General features: G+C 43.6%; 1 protein-coding gene across 3 annotated transcripts in view; it reads left to right on the top strand.

The window, feature by feature from the left end:
• LOC118386777 (run domain Beclin-1-interacting and cysteine-rich domain-containing protein-like) overlaps positions 1-9,336 on the top strand; it is a 33,469-nt gene extending 24,133 nt beyond the window's left edge. For all 3 annotated transcript variants that reach the window (XM_035774627.2, XM_035774614.2, XM_035774622.2), the window contains 10 exons: positions 788-862; positions 2,559-2,619; positions 3,509-3,641; positions 3,768-3,913; positions 4,050-4,114; positions 4,238-4,476; positions 4,663-4,724; positions 4,937-5,090; positions 5,423-5,516; positions 8,174-9,336. In XM_035774627.2, the coding sequence (XP_035630520.1) occupies positions 788-862; positions 2,559-2,619; positions 3,509-3,641; positions 3,768-3,913; positions 4,050-4,114; positions 4,238-4,476; positions 4,663-4,724; positions 4,937-5,090; positions 5,423-5,516; positions 8,174-8,322 (1,178 nt within the window). In that variant the 3' untranslated portion in view covers positions 8,323-9,336. The remainder of the gene's footprint in view (positions 1-787; positions 863-2,558; positions 2,620-3,508; positions 3,642-3,767; positions 3,914-4,049; positions 4,115-4,237; positions 4,477-4,662; positions 4,725-4,936; positions 5,091-5,422; positions 5,517-8,173) is intronic.
• Positions 9,337-20,473: the final 11,137 nt, after the last annotated feature.

Here is a 20,473-nt window from a genome sequence, read left to right as displayed (position 1 = left end):
CACTGCCTGGTATGGCAACTGCTCGGCATCTGACCGTAAGGCGCTTACAGAGGGTAGTGCGAACGGCCCAGCACATCACTGGGGCCAAGCTTCCTGCCATCCAGGACCGGTGTCAGAGGAAAGGCCATAAAATTGTCAGACACTCCAGTCAACAAAGTCATAGACTGTTTTCTCTGCTACCGCACGGCAAGTGGTGCCAGAGCGCCAAGTCTAGGACCAAAAGGCTCCTCAACAGCTTCTACCCCCAAGCCATTAGACTCCTGAACAATTCATAACCCCCCAAACAGCTACTCGCTGTTTGTTTGTTACCTATGCATATTCACTCAACTAGCCTATACCCCTCCACACTGACTACAGGGTGCCCCCTGTATATATCCTCGTTATTCTTATTGTGTTACTTTTTATTTTAGCCTACTTGGTAAATGTTTTCTTCTTGAACGGCGCTGTTGGTTAAGGACTTGTAAAGTAAGCATTTCACAGTAAAATCTATGCCTATTGTATTTGGCGCATGTGGCAAATAAAGTTTGATTTGATTCAACAAAATACTGGTAAAGGGTCTGAATACTTATGTAAATGTGACATTTGCAAACATTTCTAAAAACTTGTTTTTTTAAAAGTCATTATGGGGTATTGTGTGTAGGTTGATGAGGAACAAAAACAATTTAATCAATTTTAGAGGCTGTAAGGCTTGTGAATAATTTTAGAGTCCGGGGTTGTGAATACTTTCCAAATGCACTGTATATGTGGTGGTGTGGGGCCAGTGCTGAGTGTAGTCTCTGTCTCTCAGATGGCTGTGAGGGCCAGTCCCTGATGGCGGTGTCAAGAAGCGGCCTCTCCCTGTCGCTCGCCTCCCTCTTCTCAGGTATCTGATCTAGTGTGGGGGACAAGGGACAGGGCTAGCGGGGCACGAGAACTACGGATGTGGAAGGCTGGACAAATGTAGCTGGATTCCATGGCTCTTTCTCAATGAATCTTTCTTCGATTCCTCCCGTCCTATTCTCAACTGTATTGAAGGAGGAGGTTCAAGGTCCCTCCCCTCTGACCTTCTCCAATGTGTTTTGAGGTGGCGTGGAGAGAGGAAGCGAGGAATTATGTGAAGATGAATTGAGGAAGAACTCTTACCTAAACAATGATTTCCCCTTACTCTCTGCCTTTGAGTGATTTGATGTTCACTGTTAGCATCATATGGACTCTACCTTTTCCTTTGAGCTTTCAGTTTAATTTGGTATCATTTCTACCAGATTGCTGCCCATTGTACAAGAGGGAAAACGTTTTCAGTTTGGAATCCAGCTAGTTGCTGGCCTGGCTTGTGTGCTTTATGGTGCCTTTGCTGCTCCAGAGTTAGGGAGACCGGCGATGAGTGAGTGTATATACATCTATGGTTTGATGGGGGTTAGGGTCTTCAGGAGACTAGTACATTTGCGGTCAGCAGTGTATAGCTACTGCTGCTATTGGGCATTAATTCATCCATCCATCCATTGATTCACACGACAATTAATTTAGGCTTTATTTGTGCATGAGATGGCATCACTGATATGTTAGTACTCAACACGATCTCACTGCTTTTGAGTTCCCCCTAAAAACAGGAACTACTTAATATTAATTCCACCTTGCCAATTTGCCTATTTCTAGCATGCTGCAGTGGTAGCAAATAAATAGTCTGGCTTGCATTAAAAGAAACATCAGATATTACACGTGTGAGACAAGACTTAACGGCTTAATGGACTGCGAACAAAATGACTCCCACAGTCTTATTATATATAAATATAGCTGTTAATAAGATGATAATTAATTTGTGTGTGTGTGATGCTGCTGCGTAGTATGCTTTCATAAGAAAAAGGATACTTGCTGATTATGTCATTTGTTGCAGTCTAATATTCTAATCTAGCATCCCTTTGGCATATCGTTGTTTTGAATCTTGCCAAAAGGGCTTTGGATTTGCATTGACTGCACAAATCCACATATGAACATATTCTGAAATGGACAAAAAAAATAGTTTTAGACTGAACCCCTGGACTATATTGGTCAGAAACTGGGTTGTGGATTGGGTCATTGTCTGCTGGCCTGCCTGTCAATGACATATGTTGAATATGCTAGTTCTTTCATCCCCTAGCCTAGTGATCCATAATACCCTAGTTTCCATGAGATTTTCCAGAGGCTTATAGCTCTTTATCAGATTCATGTTCTTTGAAATCCCTCGTGTTTTCAACTAGCCAAGGCTTTCTGACTCCAATCTCCCAAAATATTCTGCCCAAAATCTCTCACCAGCAGCACACTAATATGACTCCTTTTTAAAAGTCCCTATGTGAACTCTCTACCACACATGTAATGTCTGATGCTTTTGTGCCTTCTATAGGACGTGTCATATCTAGGACAAATTAGTGTTTCTCCTGAAACACCACCTTCAAATTTTAGCTGTAAATGTTTTTATTTGTGATTGTCTGAATGTGATGCCTGCCTTTAGAACCAAATTATGCTAGGTAGTGTGATCGATGTGCTTTAAAGGAACTGAGCCTAATCTCTCGCTCTCTCGCTCTCTCTCTCATATATATATACAGATGCAGACATAAAGCGCAGTGTGACGTCCAGTGGCCGCTCGTTCCTCACCTCAGAGTCTATGTAACAACTGCTCCCCCACACACACTCACACTCTAGCCTTGTAGATGTAGGCCAAATCCCAACTTGACCCTATGCCCTAGACCCTTTGTCCTAGGCACTTGAGATTTGATAGGTTTAGGCAATTTTGTAACAGCACCAACTTGCCCTCTGATAGGATAACATCTCCACAAGTGTATAGGGCATAGTGTCTAGAGAGATGGATTTGGCCATTGTCTGCTGACCTGCCTGTCCATATTAATGACATAGGTCATATGTTAGTTCTTTCATCCCCGAGCCAAGTGATCCATAATAGCCTAGTTTCCACAAATTTTCCAAAGACCTTATAGCTCTTTACCAGATTTCTGATCCTCAAAACCTCATGTTTTCAACTAGCCAAGGTTTTCTGACTCCAACATCCCATATTTTTCCACCTGAAATCTATCGCCAATATTGAATATTTTGACATTGATTGCATGTGTGAATCTCCTGCATCTCACCTTGGCCACACCCTTTCTCCTATTGGCCCAATGAAGAATGGTAGTCCGTGGAGTGGGCCGGACAATAGACAGAATGTTTAGGTTTCGATCAAGGCCATATCAAGCACAGAGGTAACTGTAGAAAAAGAAAAGGCATGGTAGTTAGATAGCAGTAGTTACAATTAGGCTATTGATTGCAGTAGTTGAAATGAAGCTATTGTTCACGGTAGGCTACTTGGAAATTATGCTGTCATTTGCGGTAGTTGAAATTAGGCTGTTCGCTGTAGTTGAAAATAAAAGGCTATTCTTTGTGGTAGTTGAAATTAGACAATTGTTTGATAGTGTGGCTATAATTTGCACTATTGGAAATGATATGTTGTTCACAGAAATGTGTTTGGTATATGCTTCTTCACACTTCCTACTCCCTCTCTCAGCTCTCCGTCGTTCCTCCAGTCTAACTCGGCTGAGTCGGTGGCCATGGGGCTGCTCAGGCAGTTTGAGGGCATGCAGCTCCCCGCAGCCTCGGAGCTCGACTGGCTGGTCCCAGAGCAAGACGCACCGCAGAAGGTACTCTCACACAGACACATAAGCATGCAGACACATGCATGCATTTATAAACACATACATACAATATCCCCCACACATACACCTACACTCACACAAACTGACCTGTATTCTCCCTCTACCCTTCAGCTCCTGCCCATCCCTGACTCCCTGCCCATCTCTCCTGATGACGGGGAGCATGCTGACATCTACAAGCTGAGGATCCGGGTGCGAGGGAACCTAGAGTGGGCCCCGCCCCGCCCCCAGATAATCTTCAACATCCACCCCACGCCCAAGTGAGTCCTTAACACACAGACTTCTCTCCCCCTTCTTGTTTGCCTCTCCCCCTTTTTGTTTGCTTGCCTGTCACTCTAACCCTCCTATGTCTGTCTGTCTCTAACCATCCTCTCTCCCCCTTTTTCGCTCTATTAGGAGGAAAATAGTTGTGGCGAAGCAGAACTACCGCTGTGCAGGCTGCGGGACTCGCATAGACCCAGGTACAAACCACATTGACGACCCCCCTTTCCAAAACACAACCACATATATTATCCTCATCCCACTGTGGTCATTTTGTGTCAAGCCTCACCCCCCTGTTACCACTACTCCCCTTCACTGGACAGACTACATTAAGCGAATGCGCTACTGCGAGTACCTGGGCCGCTACTTCTGCCAGTGTTGCCACGAGAACGCACAGGCGGTGGTGCCGGGCCACGTGTTGAGGAAGTGGGACTTCAGCAAGTACTACATCAGCAACTTCGCCCGGGACCTGCTGGGCAAGATCGCCGGAGACCCCCTGTTCAACCCCAACGACATCAACAGTGGCCTCTACAAGAAGAACAAAGCCCTGGAGACTGTCCGGGTGAGAGGACTGGACTTTAGCCTGGTTTAGTTTAGTCTAGTTTGATGCTTAGTTTATGCTTATCTTTGGCAGTATTTTATTTAGCTTTAGTTTAGCCTACTCATACAATAAAGAAAATGTGTTCTGGTTATTGGTTGTGGTTTGAAATGTGTCCTATAAACCAAGTGCATTTGTACTTTTCTTCAGGTTTTGAGGGTCCAACTATTCCACATGAAAAACCTATTCAAGACATGCCGCCTAGCTAAAGAGTAAGTTGTGTGCATGCATGTGTGTGCCGCCTCCTGCAATGAATTGTATTGTCGGCATGAGATTCCCTTTCTTTTACATGTGTTACATTCCTCCTAAAGTATTCTTCCCATAATGAACTGTGTTATTGCTATTAGACGACACTGTCTGCACTGTCAGGTAAAGTATTGCTGGTAGGAATTCCCCTCGTGTGTCTTTGCGTTTGACCCCATAGCGTGCTGGACCATTTTGACAGCCTCCCAGGTCACCTGACTGAGGACCTGCACCTGTTCTCCCTCAACGACCTCAGTGCTGTGCGCAACGGAGTGCTGCACACCCGGCTTCGAGAGCTGCTGAAATTGGGTTCCGCGCACGTGGCTGGCTGTGTGGTTAGAATCTGTTGAATTATCCTGAACTATATACTCTTCCTGTTGTCTCTAGTTCACTCTCAATTAATTATATTAACGGCTTGCTAACTATAGATTTTCCTGTAATAGAGACATTCATTGTTATACTGTAATGTACATTTTGAATTGTCATTCTAAGTCGCTCTGGATAAGAGCGTCTGCTAAATTACTTAAATGTAAATATAAATGTAGAAAATATGAGTGAAATTACTATTTGCACCATGTGTGACAATGGACTTGAGGGTGTCATAAAGTGACATTTCCATTCTCAGTGCGTCCCCTTAATGTCAATGTCTCAATTTCCCCTCTCACAGCTCTGTCAGGCCAAGGGTTTTGTGTGTGAGTTCTGCGGCAACGACAAAGACATCATCTTCCCTTTCGAGCTGAACAAGTGCACACGCTGCGAAGGTGAGCTTCCCCCGTATCCAGATTGTCATAAATTCATCCATCCCAGGAAATTCGGTAATACCAGCACTGAACACAAGAAGGGGTGTAATTTTCAATCCAAAGGTTAGCAATGCTAACAAGTACTTGTAAAATCCCATAGTGCATGCTAGCTAAATGCTGACGAACGGTCTCTGACAAAATATTTGCATGACATCCCAGCTCAGCAAACAAAAAAAATATTTATTTATTTAACCAGGCAAGTCAGTTAAGAACATATTCTTATTTTCAATGACGGCCTGGGAACAGTGGGTTAACTGCTTGTTCAGGGGCAGAACGACAGATTTTTACCTTGTCAGCTCGGGGGTTTGAACTCGCAACCTTCCCGTTACTAGTCCAACGCTCTAACCACTAGGCTACGCTGCCGGGGAGCTGCATGCCCTCAATCAGTTTAGCTGGCAAACATTTAGTTGTGAAGTCCATACTGTAACTAGATCACCTGGCGCGTGCTGCACAACAGTCAGTGACTCACGAGGCTCTGTTCTCTCACCGTGACTGGGTACATTAAGCTTCATCCTGAAAAATTGTAAGACAGGTGAAATGAACGCCTAATAAAATAAATGAAGAACACAATCTACTTCATCTCTTAACATATTGCACAAGTGGACTGCAGGGATTTACTAAAAAAGGATCTACAAATATTAACATTTCTGAAAAATTGTACAACGGTATTGATAAATCATTCCATGACTATTTCGAAATAACCCAGTATACCGCTCAAGCCTAATCCCAAGACAGGAGAGAGGGAGCAGGAGGAGTGGAAAAGAGTGAGGAAAGGGAAGCTAGTAGTGAGGGAACATTTACATTTACATTTAAGTCATTTAGCAGACGCTCTTATCCAGAGCGACTTACAAATTGGTGCATTCACCTTATGACATCCAGTGGAACAGCCACTTTACAATAGTGCATCTAAATCTTTTAAGGGGGGTGAGAAGGATTACTTTATCCTATCCTAGGTATTCCTTAAAGAGGTGGGGTTTCAGGTGTCTCCGGAAGGTGGTGATTGACTCCGCTGTCCTGGCGTCGTGAGGGAGTTTGTTCCACCATTGGGGAGCCAGAGCAGCGAACAGTTTTGACTGGGCTGAGCGGGAACTGTACTTCCTCAGTGGTAGGGAGGCGAGCAGGCCAGAGGTGGATGAACGCAGTGCCCTTGTTTGGGTGTAGGGCCTGATCAGAGCCTGGAGGTACTGAGGTGCCGTTCCCCTCACAGCTCCGTAGGCAAGCACCATGGTCTTGTAGAGGATGCGAGCTTCAACTGGAAGCCAGTGGAGAGAGCGGAGGAGCGGGGTGACGTGAGAGAACTTGGGAAGGTTGAACACCAGACGGGCTGCGGCGTTCTGGATGAGTTGTAGGGGTTTAATGGCACAGGCAGGGAGCCCAGCCAACAGCGAGTTGCAGTAATCCAGACGGGAGATGACAAGTGCCTGGATTAGGACCTGCGCCGCTTCCTGTGTGAGGCAGGGTCGTACTCTGCGGATGTTGTAGAGCATGAACCTACAGGAACGGGCCACCGCCTTGATGTTAGTTGAGAACGACAGGGTGTTGTCCAGGATCACACCAAGGTTCTTAGCGCTCTGGGAGCAGATGACTAAAGCAAAGGGACTGGAGAGGGCGAGATAGGAGAGTAAAGGGGGGTGGATGTTATTCAAAGCTCTCAAACAGAAAGTCTGGCCAAGGCATTTTGGAGGAAGATGAGGAGATAGGAGTAAATGAGGAAGGAAAGCATGAAACTGAGTAGGTGGAGGACAAAGAATTTGAGGAGAGGCCATGGCTTAAATTTGGCAGAAGCAATCGGGCCTGGGCAGGGTAGGGCCTGAACGTTGCAGGTATGGCTCGGTCTTAAAATTCATGCCCGTGCAGGGCTCTAATAAGGATATGGGTCTATTTCATGTCTATGTAATGGCAGGATGAATTGGAGGGATTGAAGATGTTTTTTTTCTTTTGATATGCGCCTACCTGTTCACATTATTATTTAAGCCTAAACTTCTCTGTGTGAATGTGAAATAAACATGTTTGTGAATTTCAGTTGCTTTATCATTTCATCATCGAGGGGAAAATGTAGTAACAAATGTATACAATTGAAGCTTCCACACAGGTGTAACCTGAAATGTTTCAGTCACACCTTCATAGCTTGAGAAGCTGTGTGTCTCTCTTTTGAGAATAGGCTTCTCGTTGTTGTGTCTGAACTGGTTTGTGTGGTGACTTTTGGCAGGTTTCTCTGCATTTCACCACTCCTCTCCTCCCTTCTGCTTTGCCACCCTGACACGCCTCTTCTTTTATAGTCCCATGTCACCCCTTCCCCTCGCTTCAGAGACTGTCATTGGCTATTCTGCCGTGACATCACAGCACCTCAGTCTTCTTCCCATTGTGAACAATGTTGTCAAACCAGTTATTAGCGTTGCGGGAGCGCTCCCCCATGTTTGCTTAGAGCTGGTTAACAGGTGAGTTATGGGGTGTAACATCAGTCTAGGGACTAGGCTGTTGGCCATATATTTTCTTGCGTCCTACACAAAACAAAGTATTTTAAAACAGGACTCCACCCATGTGTGTTTGTCTCAATCTTTTATGTAGCGTTTCAGTGTGGTTGCTTTTGCAATGACATTTCTTGTCTTGTCTTTCAGAGTGCAAGGCGTGTTTCCATAGCAAATGTTTCCGGGCAGGCAAGGAGTGCCCGCGATGCCAGCGCCTGGCAGAGAGGCGGGAAAGGATGGCACGCAAGAACATGGAGGAGCAGGAGGATAAGGAAGAGGACAAGGGAGGCGGGAGCTAAGATGACGAACTGAGAACTGGACTGGAGAAAGATTTTTTTCTTTTAAAGAGAACAATGATTTTACTGACTGACAGGGACCCTTATTCTTTCAACTTATCCCTCCATCCCTCTCTTTTCCTTGAAACTGGACGAGCTCTGATTTTGTTTTTCGTTTGCTTTAGTGAAAGATTCAATTTTTTTCCCTCCACCCAAAGTGACAGGATTCTTCTTGCTTTTGTTTTTTGAATGCATTGTCAATATTCAAAATATTATATTCATATATTGACTTGATTTTTATGGTTTGCTGCTCTGATTCCAAGTGCAGATATCATAATAAAATAGAGTCCTGACATGTACAGTATGTATAGAAGTGGTAATTTTAAATAAAACAAGGTAGGTAGAAGTACTGAAATGTAAGTACTTATTACTCCACCTCCATGTTATGCTATTTTAGCCAACCCTATGTGCCTCTGTCACCAATGTTCTTATACTGGCAGAGATAGCGCCCCAATTGGTTGTTTAAGAGGAGTTGGAATGACAGGTCTTTGGAGGGGGTCTCGAAAATCAGTATTGCACAGAGTTGCGAATATTTTAAGATGATGCAGTGGAGACAGCATGTTTGTGCTGCTTTGTGTGCATGTGTAAAAGGTGATATATGCATCTACTAAAAAGGTGTGTGTGTGTGTGTGTGTGTGTGTGTGTGTGAGGTTGTCTCTGTACCTACTGTACATGCATCTGTGCAGAAATGTTTTGCACCAGCCTGATCAGGCAATTAAATATATAATTTTTTGTCTGTGTAAAATATGAAGTCTATTTTATTTTTTTATTGCATGTCTGGGGTTAGGGAGGTGGCAAGTCACTCTCGTCCGTATTGCTGATGTTCATCTCACACAAAGCACATATTTCCTCTGAAATGTGAAAGCCCTTTCTCGCTCTTCTTACTTTGCCTTGTATTGCCATCCTGATTCTGTTTTGCTACATGGATTAAACTTTGGCCTCTTGGGCTGAGGTCCAATGTTCCAAAATGGCATCCTTTCCTCGTATTTCTGTCATGATTGCTGTCTTGAATGGGCATGATAGGTTTCCAGTGTGAAAACACATCATCCTTTCACCATTATTGGTTATGACAAGGGAAAGGAGATAAGGAATGGTGTCAATTGAAGAGGTTTTGTACAGATCGGGACTTGAATGGCAGGACTGGTGCAAACAGACACAGATTTTAATTGGCTAATCTATCCATCTAGCACCTCCCTCTCGTTGTGGATTTCAAAGGGTGAGCAGCGCAAGTAATGCGGTGAGTTAGGGAAATCGGAAAAGTATGCATCTAAAACTCAGAACCAATAGATTTTCAAAGTCCCATCTAATACAGCTGTATCAGGCCTGCTCCCTCATGCCTTGATTAACCACACCCCTTTCAAATCCCACTTTGTTGCACAATGTTACCAGACTATGCAATTCAAGCCTGAGGACGAGGTTAGCTATCCCCTGACTGTCGGACAATGACTGTGTATGAGGCATAATATGCATATTCACAAGACTATTGGTAATAATCAACATTTTGGCCTGGTTTTCCAGACACCGAGGGAACTTAGTCTGACTAAGAATTTCCATTAAATGGGCTTTCTGTGTCTGGGAAACTAGCACATAGATCACAAGACTATATTCAGTGCCTTCAGAAAGTATTTAGTCCCCTTGACTTTTTCCAAATTTTGTTACAGCCTTATTCTAAAATATATTTTTCCCTCAATCTACACACAATACCACATAATGACAAAGCAAAAACAGGTTTAGATATTTTGGCAAATTTATTTAAAATGACATTTACTCAATCAAATGCATTTATAAAGCCATTTAATATTAGTCAATGTCACAGAGTGCTATACAGAAACTCATCCTAAAACCCCAAACAGCAAGCAAAGCAAATGTAGAAGCATGGTGGCTAGGAAAAACTCCCTAGAAAGGCAGGAACCTAGGAAGAAACCTAGAGAGGAACCAGGCTCTGAGGGGTGGCAAGTCCTCTTCTTGCTGTGCCGGGTGGCGATTATAAGAGTACATGGCAAGATGTTCATAGATGACCAGCAGGGTTAAATAATAATAACAGTGGTTGTAGAGGGTGCAACAGGTCAGCACCTCAGGAGAAAATGTCAGTTGGCTTTTCATAGCCGATCATTCAGAGTTAGTGACAGCAGGTGCGGTAGAGAGAGAGAGTCGAAAACAGCAGGTCCAGGACAAGGTAGCACAGCCGGTGAAGCACCTTTTGGCAGCGATTACAGCATCTATTCTTCTTTGGTATGACACTACAAGCTTGACACGCCTGTATTTGGGGAGTTTCTCCCATTCTTCTCTGCAGATCCTCTCAAGCCCTGTCAGGTCTCTCCAGAGATGTTCGATTGGGTCCAAGTCCAGGCTCTGGCTAGGCCACTCGAGGACATTCAGAGACTTGTTCCTAAGCCACTCCTGCGTTGTCTTGGCTGTGTGCTTAGGGTCGTTGGAAGGTGAACCGTCGACCCCAGTCTGAGGACCTGAGTGCTCTGGAGCAGGTTTTCATCAAGGATCTCTCTGTACTTTGCCCGTTCATCTTTCCCTCCATCCTGACTAGTCTCCCAGTCCCTACCGCTAATGTTGCCATCACTATGGATAGTAGGGATAGTTACAAGTATCCTCTAGACGTGACGATTGGCATTCAGGCCAAATAGTTCAATCTTGGCTTCATCAGATCAGAGAATCTTGTTTTCTCATGGTCAATCCTTTTTAGGTGCCTTTTGGCAAACTCTAAGTGGGCTGTCATGTGCCTTTTACTGACAGGTGTGTGCTGTTCCAAATCATGTCCAATCAATTGAATTTACCACAGGTAAACATCAAGGATGATCAATAGCACCTGAGCTCAATTTCAAATATCATAGCAAAGGGTCTGAATACTGCAAATAAGTTGTTTTAATAAATATAATTATATCCATTTTACACAGGAAAATAAGACCCAGAGTTACCTCGGCTGAAGAAGATAAGTCCATTAATTGCAGCTCAAATAAATGCTTCAGAGTTCAAGTAACAGACACATCTCACTCACCCGCAATATTAGACTTAAAAATAAACATCCAGGGATCATACCAGTAGTGTTTACCAGGGGGCAGGACTAAAACCGGTGAGCGTAGAGAGTATAGGGATACTGTTACCCACGTCGGCACCAACGATGTTAGGATGAAACAGTCAAATGTCACCAAGCGTGGTAACATAGCTTCAGCATCTAAATTAGCTAAAATGATGTGGCAGTAATTGTCTCTGGCCCCCTCCCAGTTAGGGGGAGTGATAAGCTCCCCAATTGCTGGTTGAAACTTTTCTGTCCCTCCCAAAAGATAGAATTTGTCAATTGGCCCTCTTTCTGGGACACACACAAACATGACAGAGCCTGGCCTGCTGAGTGAGTGACGGACTCAATCCTAGCTAGAGGGGTGCTCTCAACTTATCTATCAACATAAACAGTGCTCTAACTCCACAATGAGATAGGGTGCAGGCCAGGCAGAAGGCCGTTTGCCAGCTTAGTGGAGCCTGCCACTAGCACAGTCAGTGTAGTCAGCGTTCCCCATTGAGACTGTGTCTGTACCTCGATCTAGGTTGGGCAAAACTAAACATGGCGGTGTTCGCTTTAGCAATCTCACTGGAATAAAGATCTCATCCATTCCTGCCATATCTCAAAATAGGGCTACTTAATGATCATGAGCAGATGGGCTCCTGCATTTGCTCAGCATGATTTTACAAAAATATAGATTTAGAGCGAGATTAACTTGGATTTTTCCACAAGGTCATATACAGGATACTACCCTCCACAACATAACCATCACTCCAAATAAAAACTTCAAACTTGCAACCTGATTTTGGACAAAATGACCGGGAAGGATTCCTATTAATCAAGGTTCTTATTTCCAAGGACTTTACAGCTAATGCTCTGGAAAACCAACGACCAGCAAACGAAGCACAACAGAAACCTGAAAACACCATGCAACCTGGAACTGAGTGAGTAATGTTTAGTCTGAAGCTACTTTTAAAGCCAAGAAGAAAAATACATTACAATGATATATATGTTACTTTATAAGGACTGAATGCTATGTTAAGTCGACCAAGCTTGCTAGGACAGAACAGATCCGGATTGCAACTTCAATTAGCACTGAGTTGTGAAGTGCGAGGTGTCAAAGCCCTTGAGCCCAACAATGGCAGGATGTGTTTTCTGTAATGACCTTAATGATAAATGTTTTACAGCCTGTGTTCGTAGTGGCTGCTCAGTGAAACGACCTGTCCTGATTTGTCAACTTTAATGAGCAAGCCATCCTTCATGACCTGGCCTCTGTAAATTGGTATAGAATATAGCATAGCATGATCCCCCTCTGTTGAAGATGCTTGGACCTTATTTTAATTTTATTTTCAGTGGTATTTTTAACAAATGCGCCCCCATAAATGAGAATTAAAAACCAGGGGCGGGCCATGGTTCAACTGTGATCTGGCAGAGTTACTCCACCTCAAGAATTCAATTTGAAGGGCTCGGCACACTCATACTCAGGCTGACTGGCTCTCGTTGAGAAATAAGTGCACTCAGGCTATCCGGAAGGCCAAAGTTAGATACTTTAAGGAACAGTTCTCTCTCTCTCTTTGGGTCTAACCCCAAGAAGTTCTGGAAAACAGTTAAAGACCTGGAGAATAAACCTCCTTCTCACAGCTGCCCATATCCCTTAATGTTGATGATGTAGTTGTTACTGACAAGTAAGCACATGGCTGAGCTCTTTAATAATCACCAGGATTCCTATTTGACTCTAACATTTACTCATCTCCCACCCCTTCTAATGCGACTATCCCCAATGATCCTCTCACTTTTCCCCCTTCACCGCTGAGTCTGAGGTGCTAAAGGAGCTTCTTAAACTTGACCCCAAAAAAACATCTGGGTGAGATGGTTTAGATCCTTTCTTCTTCAGATCCTTTCTTCCCCTATCATCGCCAAGCCTATCTCAGACTTTTTTAACTGGTCTCTCCTTTCTGGGGAGGTTCCCATTACTTGGAAGGCAGCCACGGTGCATTCTTTATTTAAAGGGTCAAGCTGATCCTAACTGTTATAGACCAATTTGTATTTTGCCCTGTTTATCAAAAGTGTTGTTAAAACTTGTCAATAATCAGCTGACAAGTTGCCCTTGATTCTAAGCAATGTTGTGCTGGTATTTTTATTGACTTGGACAAAGATTTTGATACAGTAGAACATTCCATTATTGTGGGTGGCTAAGGAGTATTGGTGTCTCTGAGGGGTATTTGGCCTGGTTTGATAACTACCTTAAAGAGTTCAGTGTATAAAGTCCGAACATCTGCTGTCTCAGCCATTGCCTGTCACCAAGGGAGTACCGCAAGGCTCGCAAGGCTCGATCCTAAGCCCCACCCTCTTCTCAATTTACATCAACAACCTAGCTCAGGCAGTAGGAAGCTCTCTCATCCATTTATATGCAGATGATAGTCTTATACTCAGCTGGCCCCTCGTGTTTTGTGTTAAACGCTCTACAACAAAGCTTTTTTAGTGTCCAACAAGCTTTCTCTGCCGTTAACCCTGTTCTGGACACCTCCAAATCAAAGGTGATATGGTTTGGTAAGAAGAATGCCCCTCTCCCCAACAGTGGGATTACTACCTCTGAAGGTTTAGAGCTTGAGGTAGTCACCACATACAGGTACTTTGGAGTGTGGCTAGACAGGTAAACTGTCCTTCTCTCAGCACATATCAAATCTGCAGACTAAGGTTAAATCTAACTTAGTTTTCTCTATCATAATCGCTCCTCTTGCTCCTCGTAATCGCTCCCCAGCTGCCAAACTAACCCATGTTAGATTCCAGAGATATAATTTATAGATCAGCAGGTAAGGGTGCTCTTGAGCGGAAAGATTTCTGGCTCCCAGGTGTCTTTTATACAGGTAACGAGGTAGGAGCACACTCTTAAAGGGAGTGCTCCTAATCTCAGCTTGTTACCTGTATAAAAGACACCTGTCCACAGAAGCAATCAATCAATCAGATTCCAAACTCTCCACCATGGACAAGACCAGAGAGCTCTTCAAGGATGTCAGGGACAAGATTGTAGACCTACACAAGGCTGGAATGGTCTACAAGACCATCGCCAAGCAGCTTGGTGAGAAGGTGACAACAGTTGGTGCGATTATTCGCCAATGGAAGAAACACAAAATAACTGTCAATCTCCCTTGGCCTGGGGCTCCATGCAAGATCTCACCTAGTGGAATTGCAATGATCATGAGAATGGTGAGGAATCAGCCCAGAACTACACGGGAGGATCTTGTCAATGATCTCAAGGCAGCTGGGACCATAGTCACCAAGAAAACAATTGGTAACACACTACGCCGTGAAGGACTGAAATCCTGCAGCGCCCGCAAGGTCCTCCTCTTCAAGAAAGCACATATACATGCACGTCTGAAGTTTGCCAATGAACATATGAATGATTCAGAAGACAACTGGGTGAAAGTGTTGTGGTCAGATGAGACCAAAATGGAGCTATTTGGCATCAACTCAACTCGCTGTGTTTGGAGGAGGAGGAATGCTGCCTATGACCCCAAGAACACCATCCCCACCGTCAAACATGGAGATGGAAACATTATGCTTTAGGGGTTTTTTTCTGCTAAGAGGACAGGACAACTTCACCGCATCAAAGGGACGATGGACGTGGCCATGTACCGTCAAATCTTGGGTGAGAAACTCCTTCCCTCAGCCAGTATTCCAGCATGACAATGACCCAAAACACAAAGCCAAGGCAATAAAGGAGTGGCTCAAGAAGAAGTACATTAAGGTCCTGGAGTGGCCTAGCCAGTCTCCAGACCATAATCCCATAGAAAATCTGTGGAAGGAGCTGAAGGTTTGAGTTGCCAAACGTCAGCCTCGAAACCTTAATGACTTGGAGAAGATCTGCAAAGAGGAGTGGGACAAAATCCCTCCTGAGATGTGTGCAAACCTGGTGGCCAACAACAAGAAACGTCTGACCTCTGTGATTGCCAAAAAGGGTTTTGCCGCCAAGTACTAAGTCATGTTTTGCAGAGAAGTCAAATACTTATTTCCCTCATTAAAATGCAAATCAATTTATAACATTTTTGACGTGTTTTTCTGGATTTTGTTGTTGTTATTCTGTCTCTCACTGTTCAAATAAACCTACTATTACAATTATAGGCTGATCATTTCTTTGTCAGTGGGCAAACGTACAAAATCAGCAGGGGATCAAATACTTTTTTCCCTCGCTGTATATATTTATGCCAGTATGTTGTTGTCTTCTCTGTTGGAATCCAGTCCGTCTGCTGGAGAGTATATCGATAGAAAGTCTCTGTGTTCATAATGGACGGTTGTCGCATAGAATAGATGTTTTGGCGGTTGGCTGTATTCTCGTACTAGATTTACGTAATTTCCAGCTGCAGACTAGTAATTATAAGTTTCGGATTTGCTCTTATTCTGTCATGATCGATAGTCTCAGAGTTGAACCATTTGCAAAATACATTTAGAAATCTATATTATTCAATTATTGCACCCACAGTGCTCGTGCGCATCAACGAGCATCTGCGTTGCCAAGGGCTAAAATAAAAGTAAGTTCTATTTGTGACGCAAATCATGCTGCAAGTTCTGCCTCTCCCATCTCCTCATTGGTTTATAGAAGCAGATACCCACGTGCCTTCTCCTCATTGGTTATACCCACGTGGGTGATTGAAAGACGAACTGTGTTGTCAATCATCGTGGTAATACCATGAAAGTTTAGATGCCAATCACCATATAAGTTCAAAGAAGAAAAAGCCTGGAAGGAGGAGAGATGACTAGAAATGATTTGGTTGACTGTTTATGTGTGGATTAATTGACAGAGTAGAGGACCTTGTTTATTTCAGTAAATATAACAACTCAATGTTTATATCCCAGGACAAATGAGCAAGCAACAGCAAGCTAGCTAAATGGGACAAATTAGCTTGCAAGTGCAAACTAGCTAGCCAAATTACAATAAATGTTTCATGCTTTTCGACCTGTCCCCAAATTAATGTAATTGATTCAGAGTTTGTTTTGATATTTAAACCTGCGTGCCGTGATCACGTTTGGTGTGGGGACAAAATAAATGTTGCACGATGGCGGACGATCACCACATGCGCGCAGCCGGTATGGGTTCCGTGTATATGAACTTTATATGAAAACCCATATTTTCTCATTTAGAAGGTTAACATCACATTACATCTTTTCAGAAATAGTTTCATGTTTAATCACATACGTTTCACAATATTTAGATGTAAACCTGACAGCTGGATACACTTTAAGAGATATAGTTATGTGTGTTTCCCATCCTTCATTGTATCACCAAATGAAACACACTTGACATGACTGTCCCTTAAGTGTCCACGGACCATTCCCACATTCTCAAAAATAGATTTTATTCTAAAAATTATTCAAACTTTTGATATCCAAGGGTCTCTGTGTTCCACAGTTTACGTTCCAATCTCGAATACTACAGAGCACAGGGGCAGCATATTTTATGACCGAGCATAAAACAGTCGACTTCCCGTTCTCCCCCTCTATGAGAGAGAGCACACTGTACAGTCGTGGCCAAAAGTTTTGAGAATGACACAAATATTAATTTTCACAAAGTTTGCCACTTCAGTGTCTTTAGATATTTTTGTCAGATGTTACTATGGAATACTTAAGTATAATTACAAGCATTTCATAAGTGTCAAAGGCTTTTATTGACAATTACATGAAGTTGACTGGCATGCTGTCAATGAACTTCTGGGACACATCCTGACTGATGGCAGCCCATTCTTGCATAATCAATGCTTGGAGTTTGTCAGAATTTGTGGGTTTTTCTTTGTCCATCCGCCTCTTGAGGATTGACCACAAGTTCTCAATGGGATTAAGGTCTGGGGAGTTTCCTGGCCATGGACCCAAAATATTGATGTTCTCCGATCCACTTAGTTATCGCTTTTGCCTTGTGGAAGGTGCTCCATCATGCTGGAAAAGGCATTGTTCGTCACCAAACTGTTCCTGGATGGTTGGGAGAAGTTGTCTTTATTATCTTTATCTTTATTAAGTCATTCTTTATTCATGGCTGTGTTCTTAGGCAAAATTGTGAGTGAGAAGCAACTTCACACATGAATGGCCTCAGGATGCTTTACTGTTGGCATGACACAGGACTGATGGTAGCGCTCACCTTGTCTTCTCCGGACAAGCTTTTTCCGGATGCCCCAAACAATCGGAAAGGGGGTTCATCAAAAAAATGACTTTACCTTGGTCCTCAGCAGTCCAATCCCTGTACCTTTTGCAGAATATCAGTCTGTCCCTGATGTTTCTCCTGGAGAGAAGTGGCTTCTTTGCTGCCCTTCTTGACACCAGGCCATCCTCTAAAAGTCTTCGCCTCACTGTGCGCGCAGATGCACTCACACCTGCCTGCTGCCATTCCTGAGCAAGCTCTGTACTGGTGGTGCCCCGATCCAGCAGCTGAATCAACTTTAGGAGATTTAGGTATTCCTATCCTAGGAATACCTAGGATAGGATAAGTAATCCTTATCACCCCCCTTTAAGATTTAGATGCACTATTGTAAAGTGACTGCTCTACTGGATGTCATAAGGTGAATGCACCAATTTGTAAGTCGCTCTGGATAAGAGCGTCTGCTAAATTACTTAAATGTAAATGTTAAATGAGACGGTCCTGGCGCTTGCTGGACTTTCTTGGGTGCCCTGAAGCCTTCTTCACAACAATTGAACCGCTCTCCTTGACGTTCCTGATGATCCGATAAAAGGTTGATTTAGGTGCAGTCTCTCTGGCAGCAATATCCTTGCCTGTGAAGCCCTTTTTGTGCAAAGCAATGATGACTGCACAGGTACGTGTTTCCTTGCAGGTAACCATGGATGACAGAGGAAGAACAATGATTTCAAACACCACCCTCCTTTTGAAGCTTCCAGTCTGTTATTCAAACTCAATCAGCATCACAGAGTGATCTCCAGCCTTGTCCTCGTCAACACTCACACCTGTGTTAACGAGAGAATCACTGACATAATGTCAGCTGGTCCTTTTGTGGCAGGGCTGAAATGCAATTCAGTTCGTTTGCATGGCAAAGAGGGACTTTGCAATTAATTGCAATTCATCTGATCACTCTTCATAACATTCTTGAGTATATGCAAATTGCCATCATACAAACTGAGGCAGCAGACTTTGAAAATTATTATTTGTGTCATTCTCAAAATTTTGGCCACGACTGTAGAGTGGATCCTCTGTAACCTGATCCTTCAGATCATCACAGGAGAGTTATGACACCTCCAATTACCACCATGATAATGTAACTGTTCAAATCCCTGACATTGCTTTCCCCGACATTATGTGTGCGCTGTGCATGTTTCAGCCATTGGAGTCAGTGGAGTAGTAGACAATACCGGGCCACTGTGGAAGTCCATTGATTGCCAAAAGTCACCAATTGCATAGGAAAGACGTAATCATAAAGGCTCAACCTGAAAAATATATACTTTTCTGATAATAAATTAATAGCCTATGGCCACGATTCCGACCCGAGTTAAGCGCAAGTAAATGGAACATAGTTACATTTTTATGCACTTTTCTCCTTATGCGTATTCTGATCTTGAACTTAAGCATGAACATAGCATGCTATTCACCCACTATTTGTTTGGGATGGAAATCTTAAAAATGAAGGTGTGGCAGACGTATTCTGACCTTGACTTAATTCCCTCGTAATTCCACCACCTTTACGAGTGAGGAAACCATGAATGATAAAGATGGCGCCGAAGAACATGGCTATTTTGTTCGTTTTTTTGTGTTTTGTGTAACTTATTTTTTTTACTTATTGTGTACATAATGTTGCTGCTACCGTCTCTTATGACCAAATATAACTTCTGGACATCAGAAGAGGGATTACTCACCGAGGACTGGAAGAAACTTTTTCCTTTAACGAATCCGACGAGAAGGATATCCTGCTTTCACTGGAACTGGCCCAGATCCATGCCTTTTGTGTGAAAAAACGCAGGAAACGCGCAGATAGGGCAGCCTTATGAGAATCCGTAAGCAAGCAAGTAAACTTCCCCAGCAATCTGTTCTTCTTACTAACGTGCAATCATTGGAAAATAAAATTGATGACCTATGATTAAGATTATCCTACCAACGGGACATTAAAAACTGTAACATCTTATGTTTCACCGAGACACAGCTGAACGACAATACGGACAGTATAGAGCTAGTGGGATTTTCCATGCACCGGCAGAACAGAGACGTTACCTCTGGTAAAACGTGGGGTGGGGGTGTGTGTCTATTTGTCAGTAACAGCTGGTGTGTGATGTCTAACATTAAAGAAGTCTCAAGGTATTGCTCGCCTGTGGTAGAGTACCTTATGATAAGCTGTAGACCACACTATCTAGAGCACATATGTCAGAGTCAAGGCCCGCGGGCCACATCCGGCCCGCGAGAAGGTTTTTTACGGCCCCTGGGATGATCTTGATTTATTATTAGAACCGGCCCGCAGACCGCAGCAAGCCGGCAGCCCGCAGATCTTTTACACGCACCAATACTACATTTCCCACAATGCAACGGTGACGCACCGAGCAGTAGGCTGCTTCATTTCAATATTTATTGGCACAGCAGTTGTCAGCATCACAGTAAAATTAACTTTCAGATACCCATCAAAAATGGCAAAACGGAAGGTGGACACTGAGAACCGGGGTTTCAAACAAGGTGGGAGTCGGAGTATTTGTTCACGGAGGTAGCTGGAAAACCTGTGTGTCTTCTGTGTGGAGAAAGTGTGGCGGTACTGAAAGAGTATAATCTGAGACGACATTATGAAACGAAACACGCGGACAAAAACAAGAATATGGACATGGAACAAAGGCTACAAAAGGCAGAGGAATTAAAACGAGGCCTCAAATCTCGACAGGCTCTGTTCAAAAAAGCCAAATCACAAGGCCAGGCTGCTGTCAAGGCCAGTTTTATTTTGGCAGAAGAGATCGCTAAATCAGCCCGGCCATTTACGGAGGGGATTTCATCAAAAACTGCATGATTAAAGTTTGTGACGAAGTTTGCCCAGAAAAAAGGCAACTCTTTTTAAATGTGAGTCTGAGCAGAAACACCATTGCCGAGAGAGTAGACCAGTTGTCCATCAATCTAAAAGAGCAGCTTGTGAAAAAGGG

This window comes from Oncorhynchus keta, chromosome 1 (assembly GCF_023373465.1).
Source record: "Oncorhynchus keta strain PuntledgeMale-10-30-2019 chromosome 1, Oket_V2, whole genome shotgun sequence".
Taxonomy (NCBI): Eukaryota; Metazoa; Chordata; class Actinopteri; order Salmoniformes; family Salmonidae; genus Oncorhynchus; species Oncorhynchus keta.
This window is presented reverse-complemented; position numbering and strand designations above follow the sequence as displayed.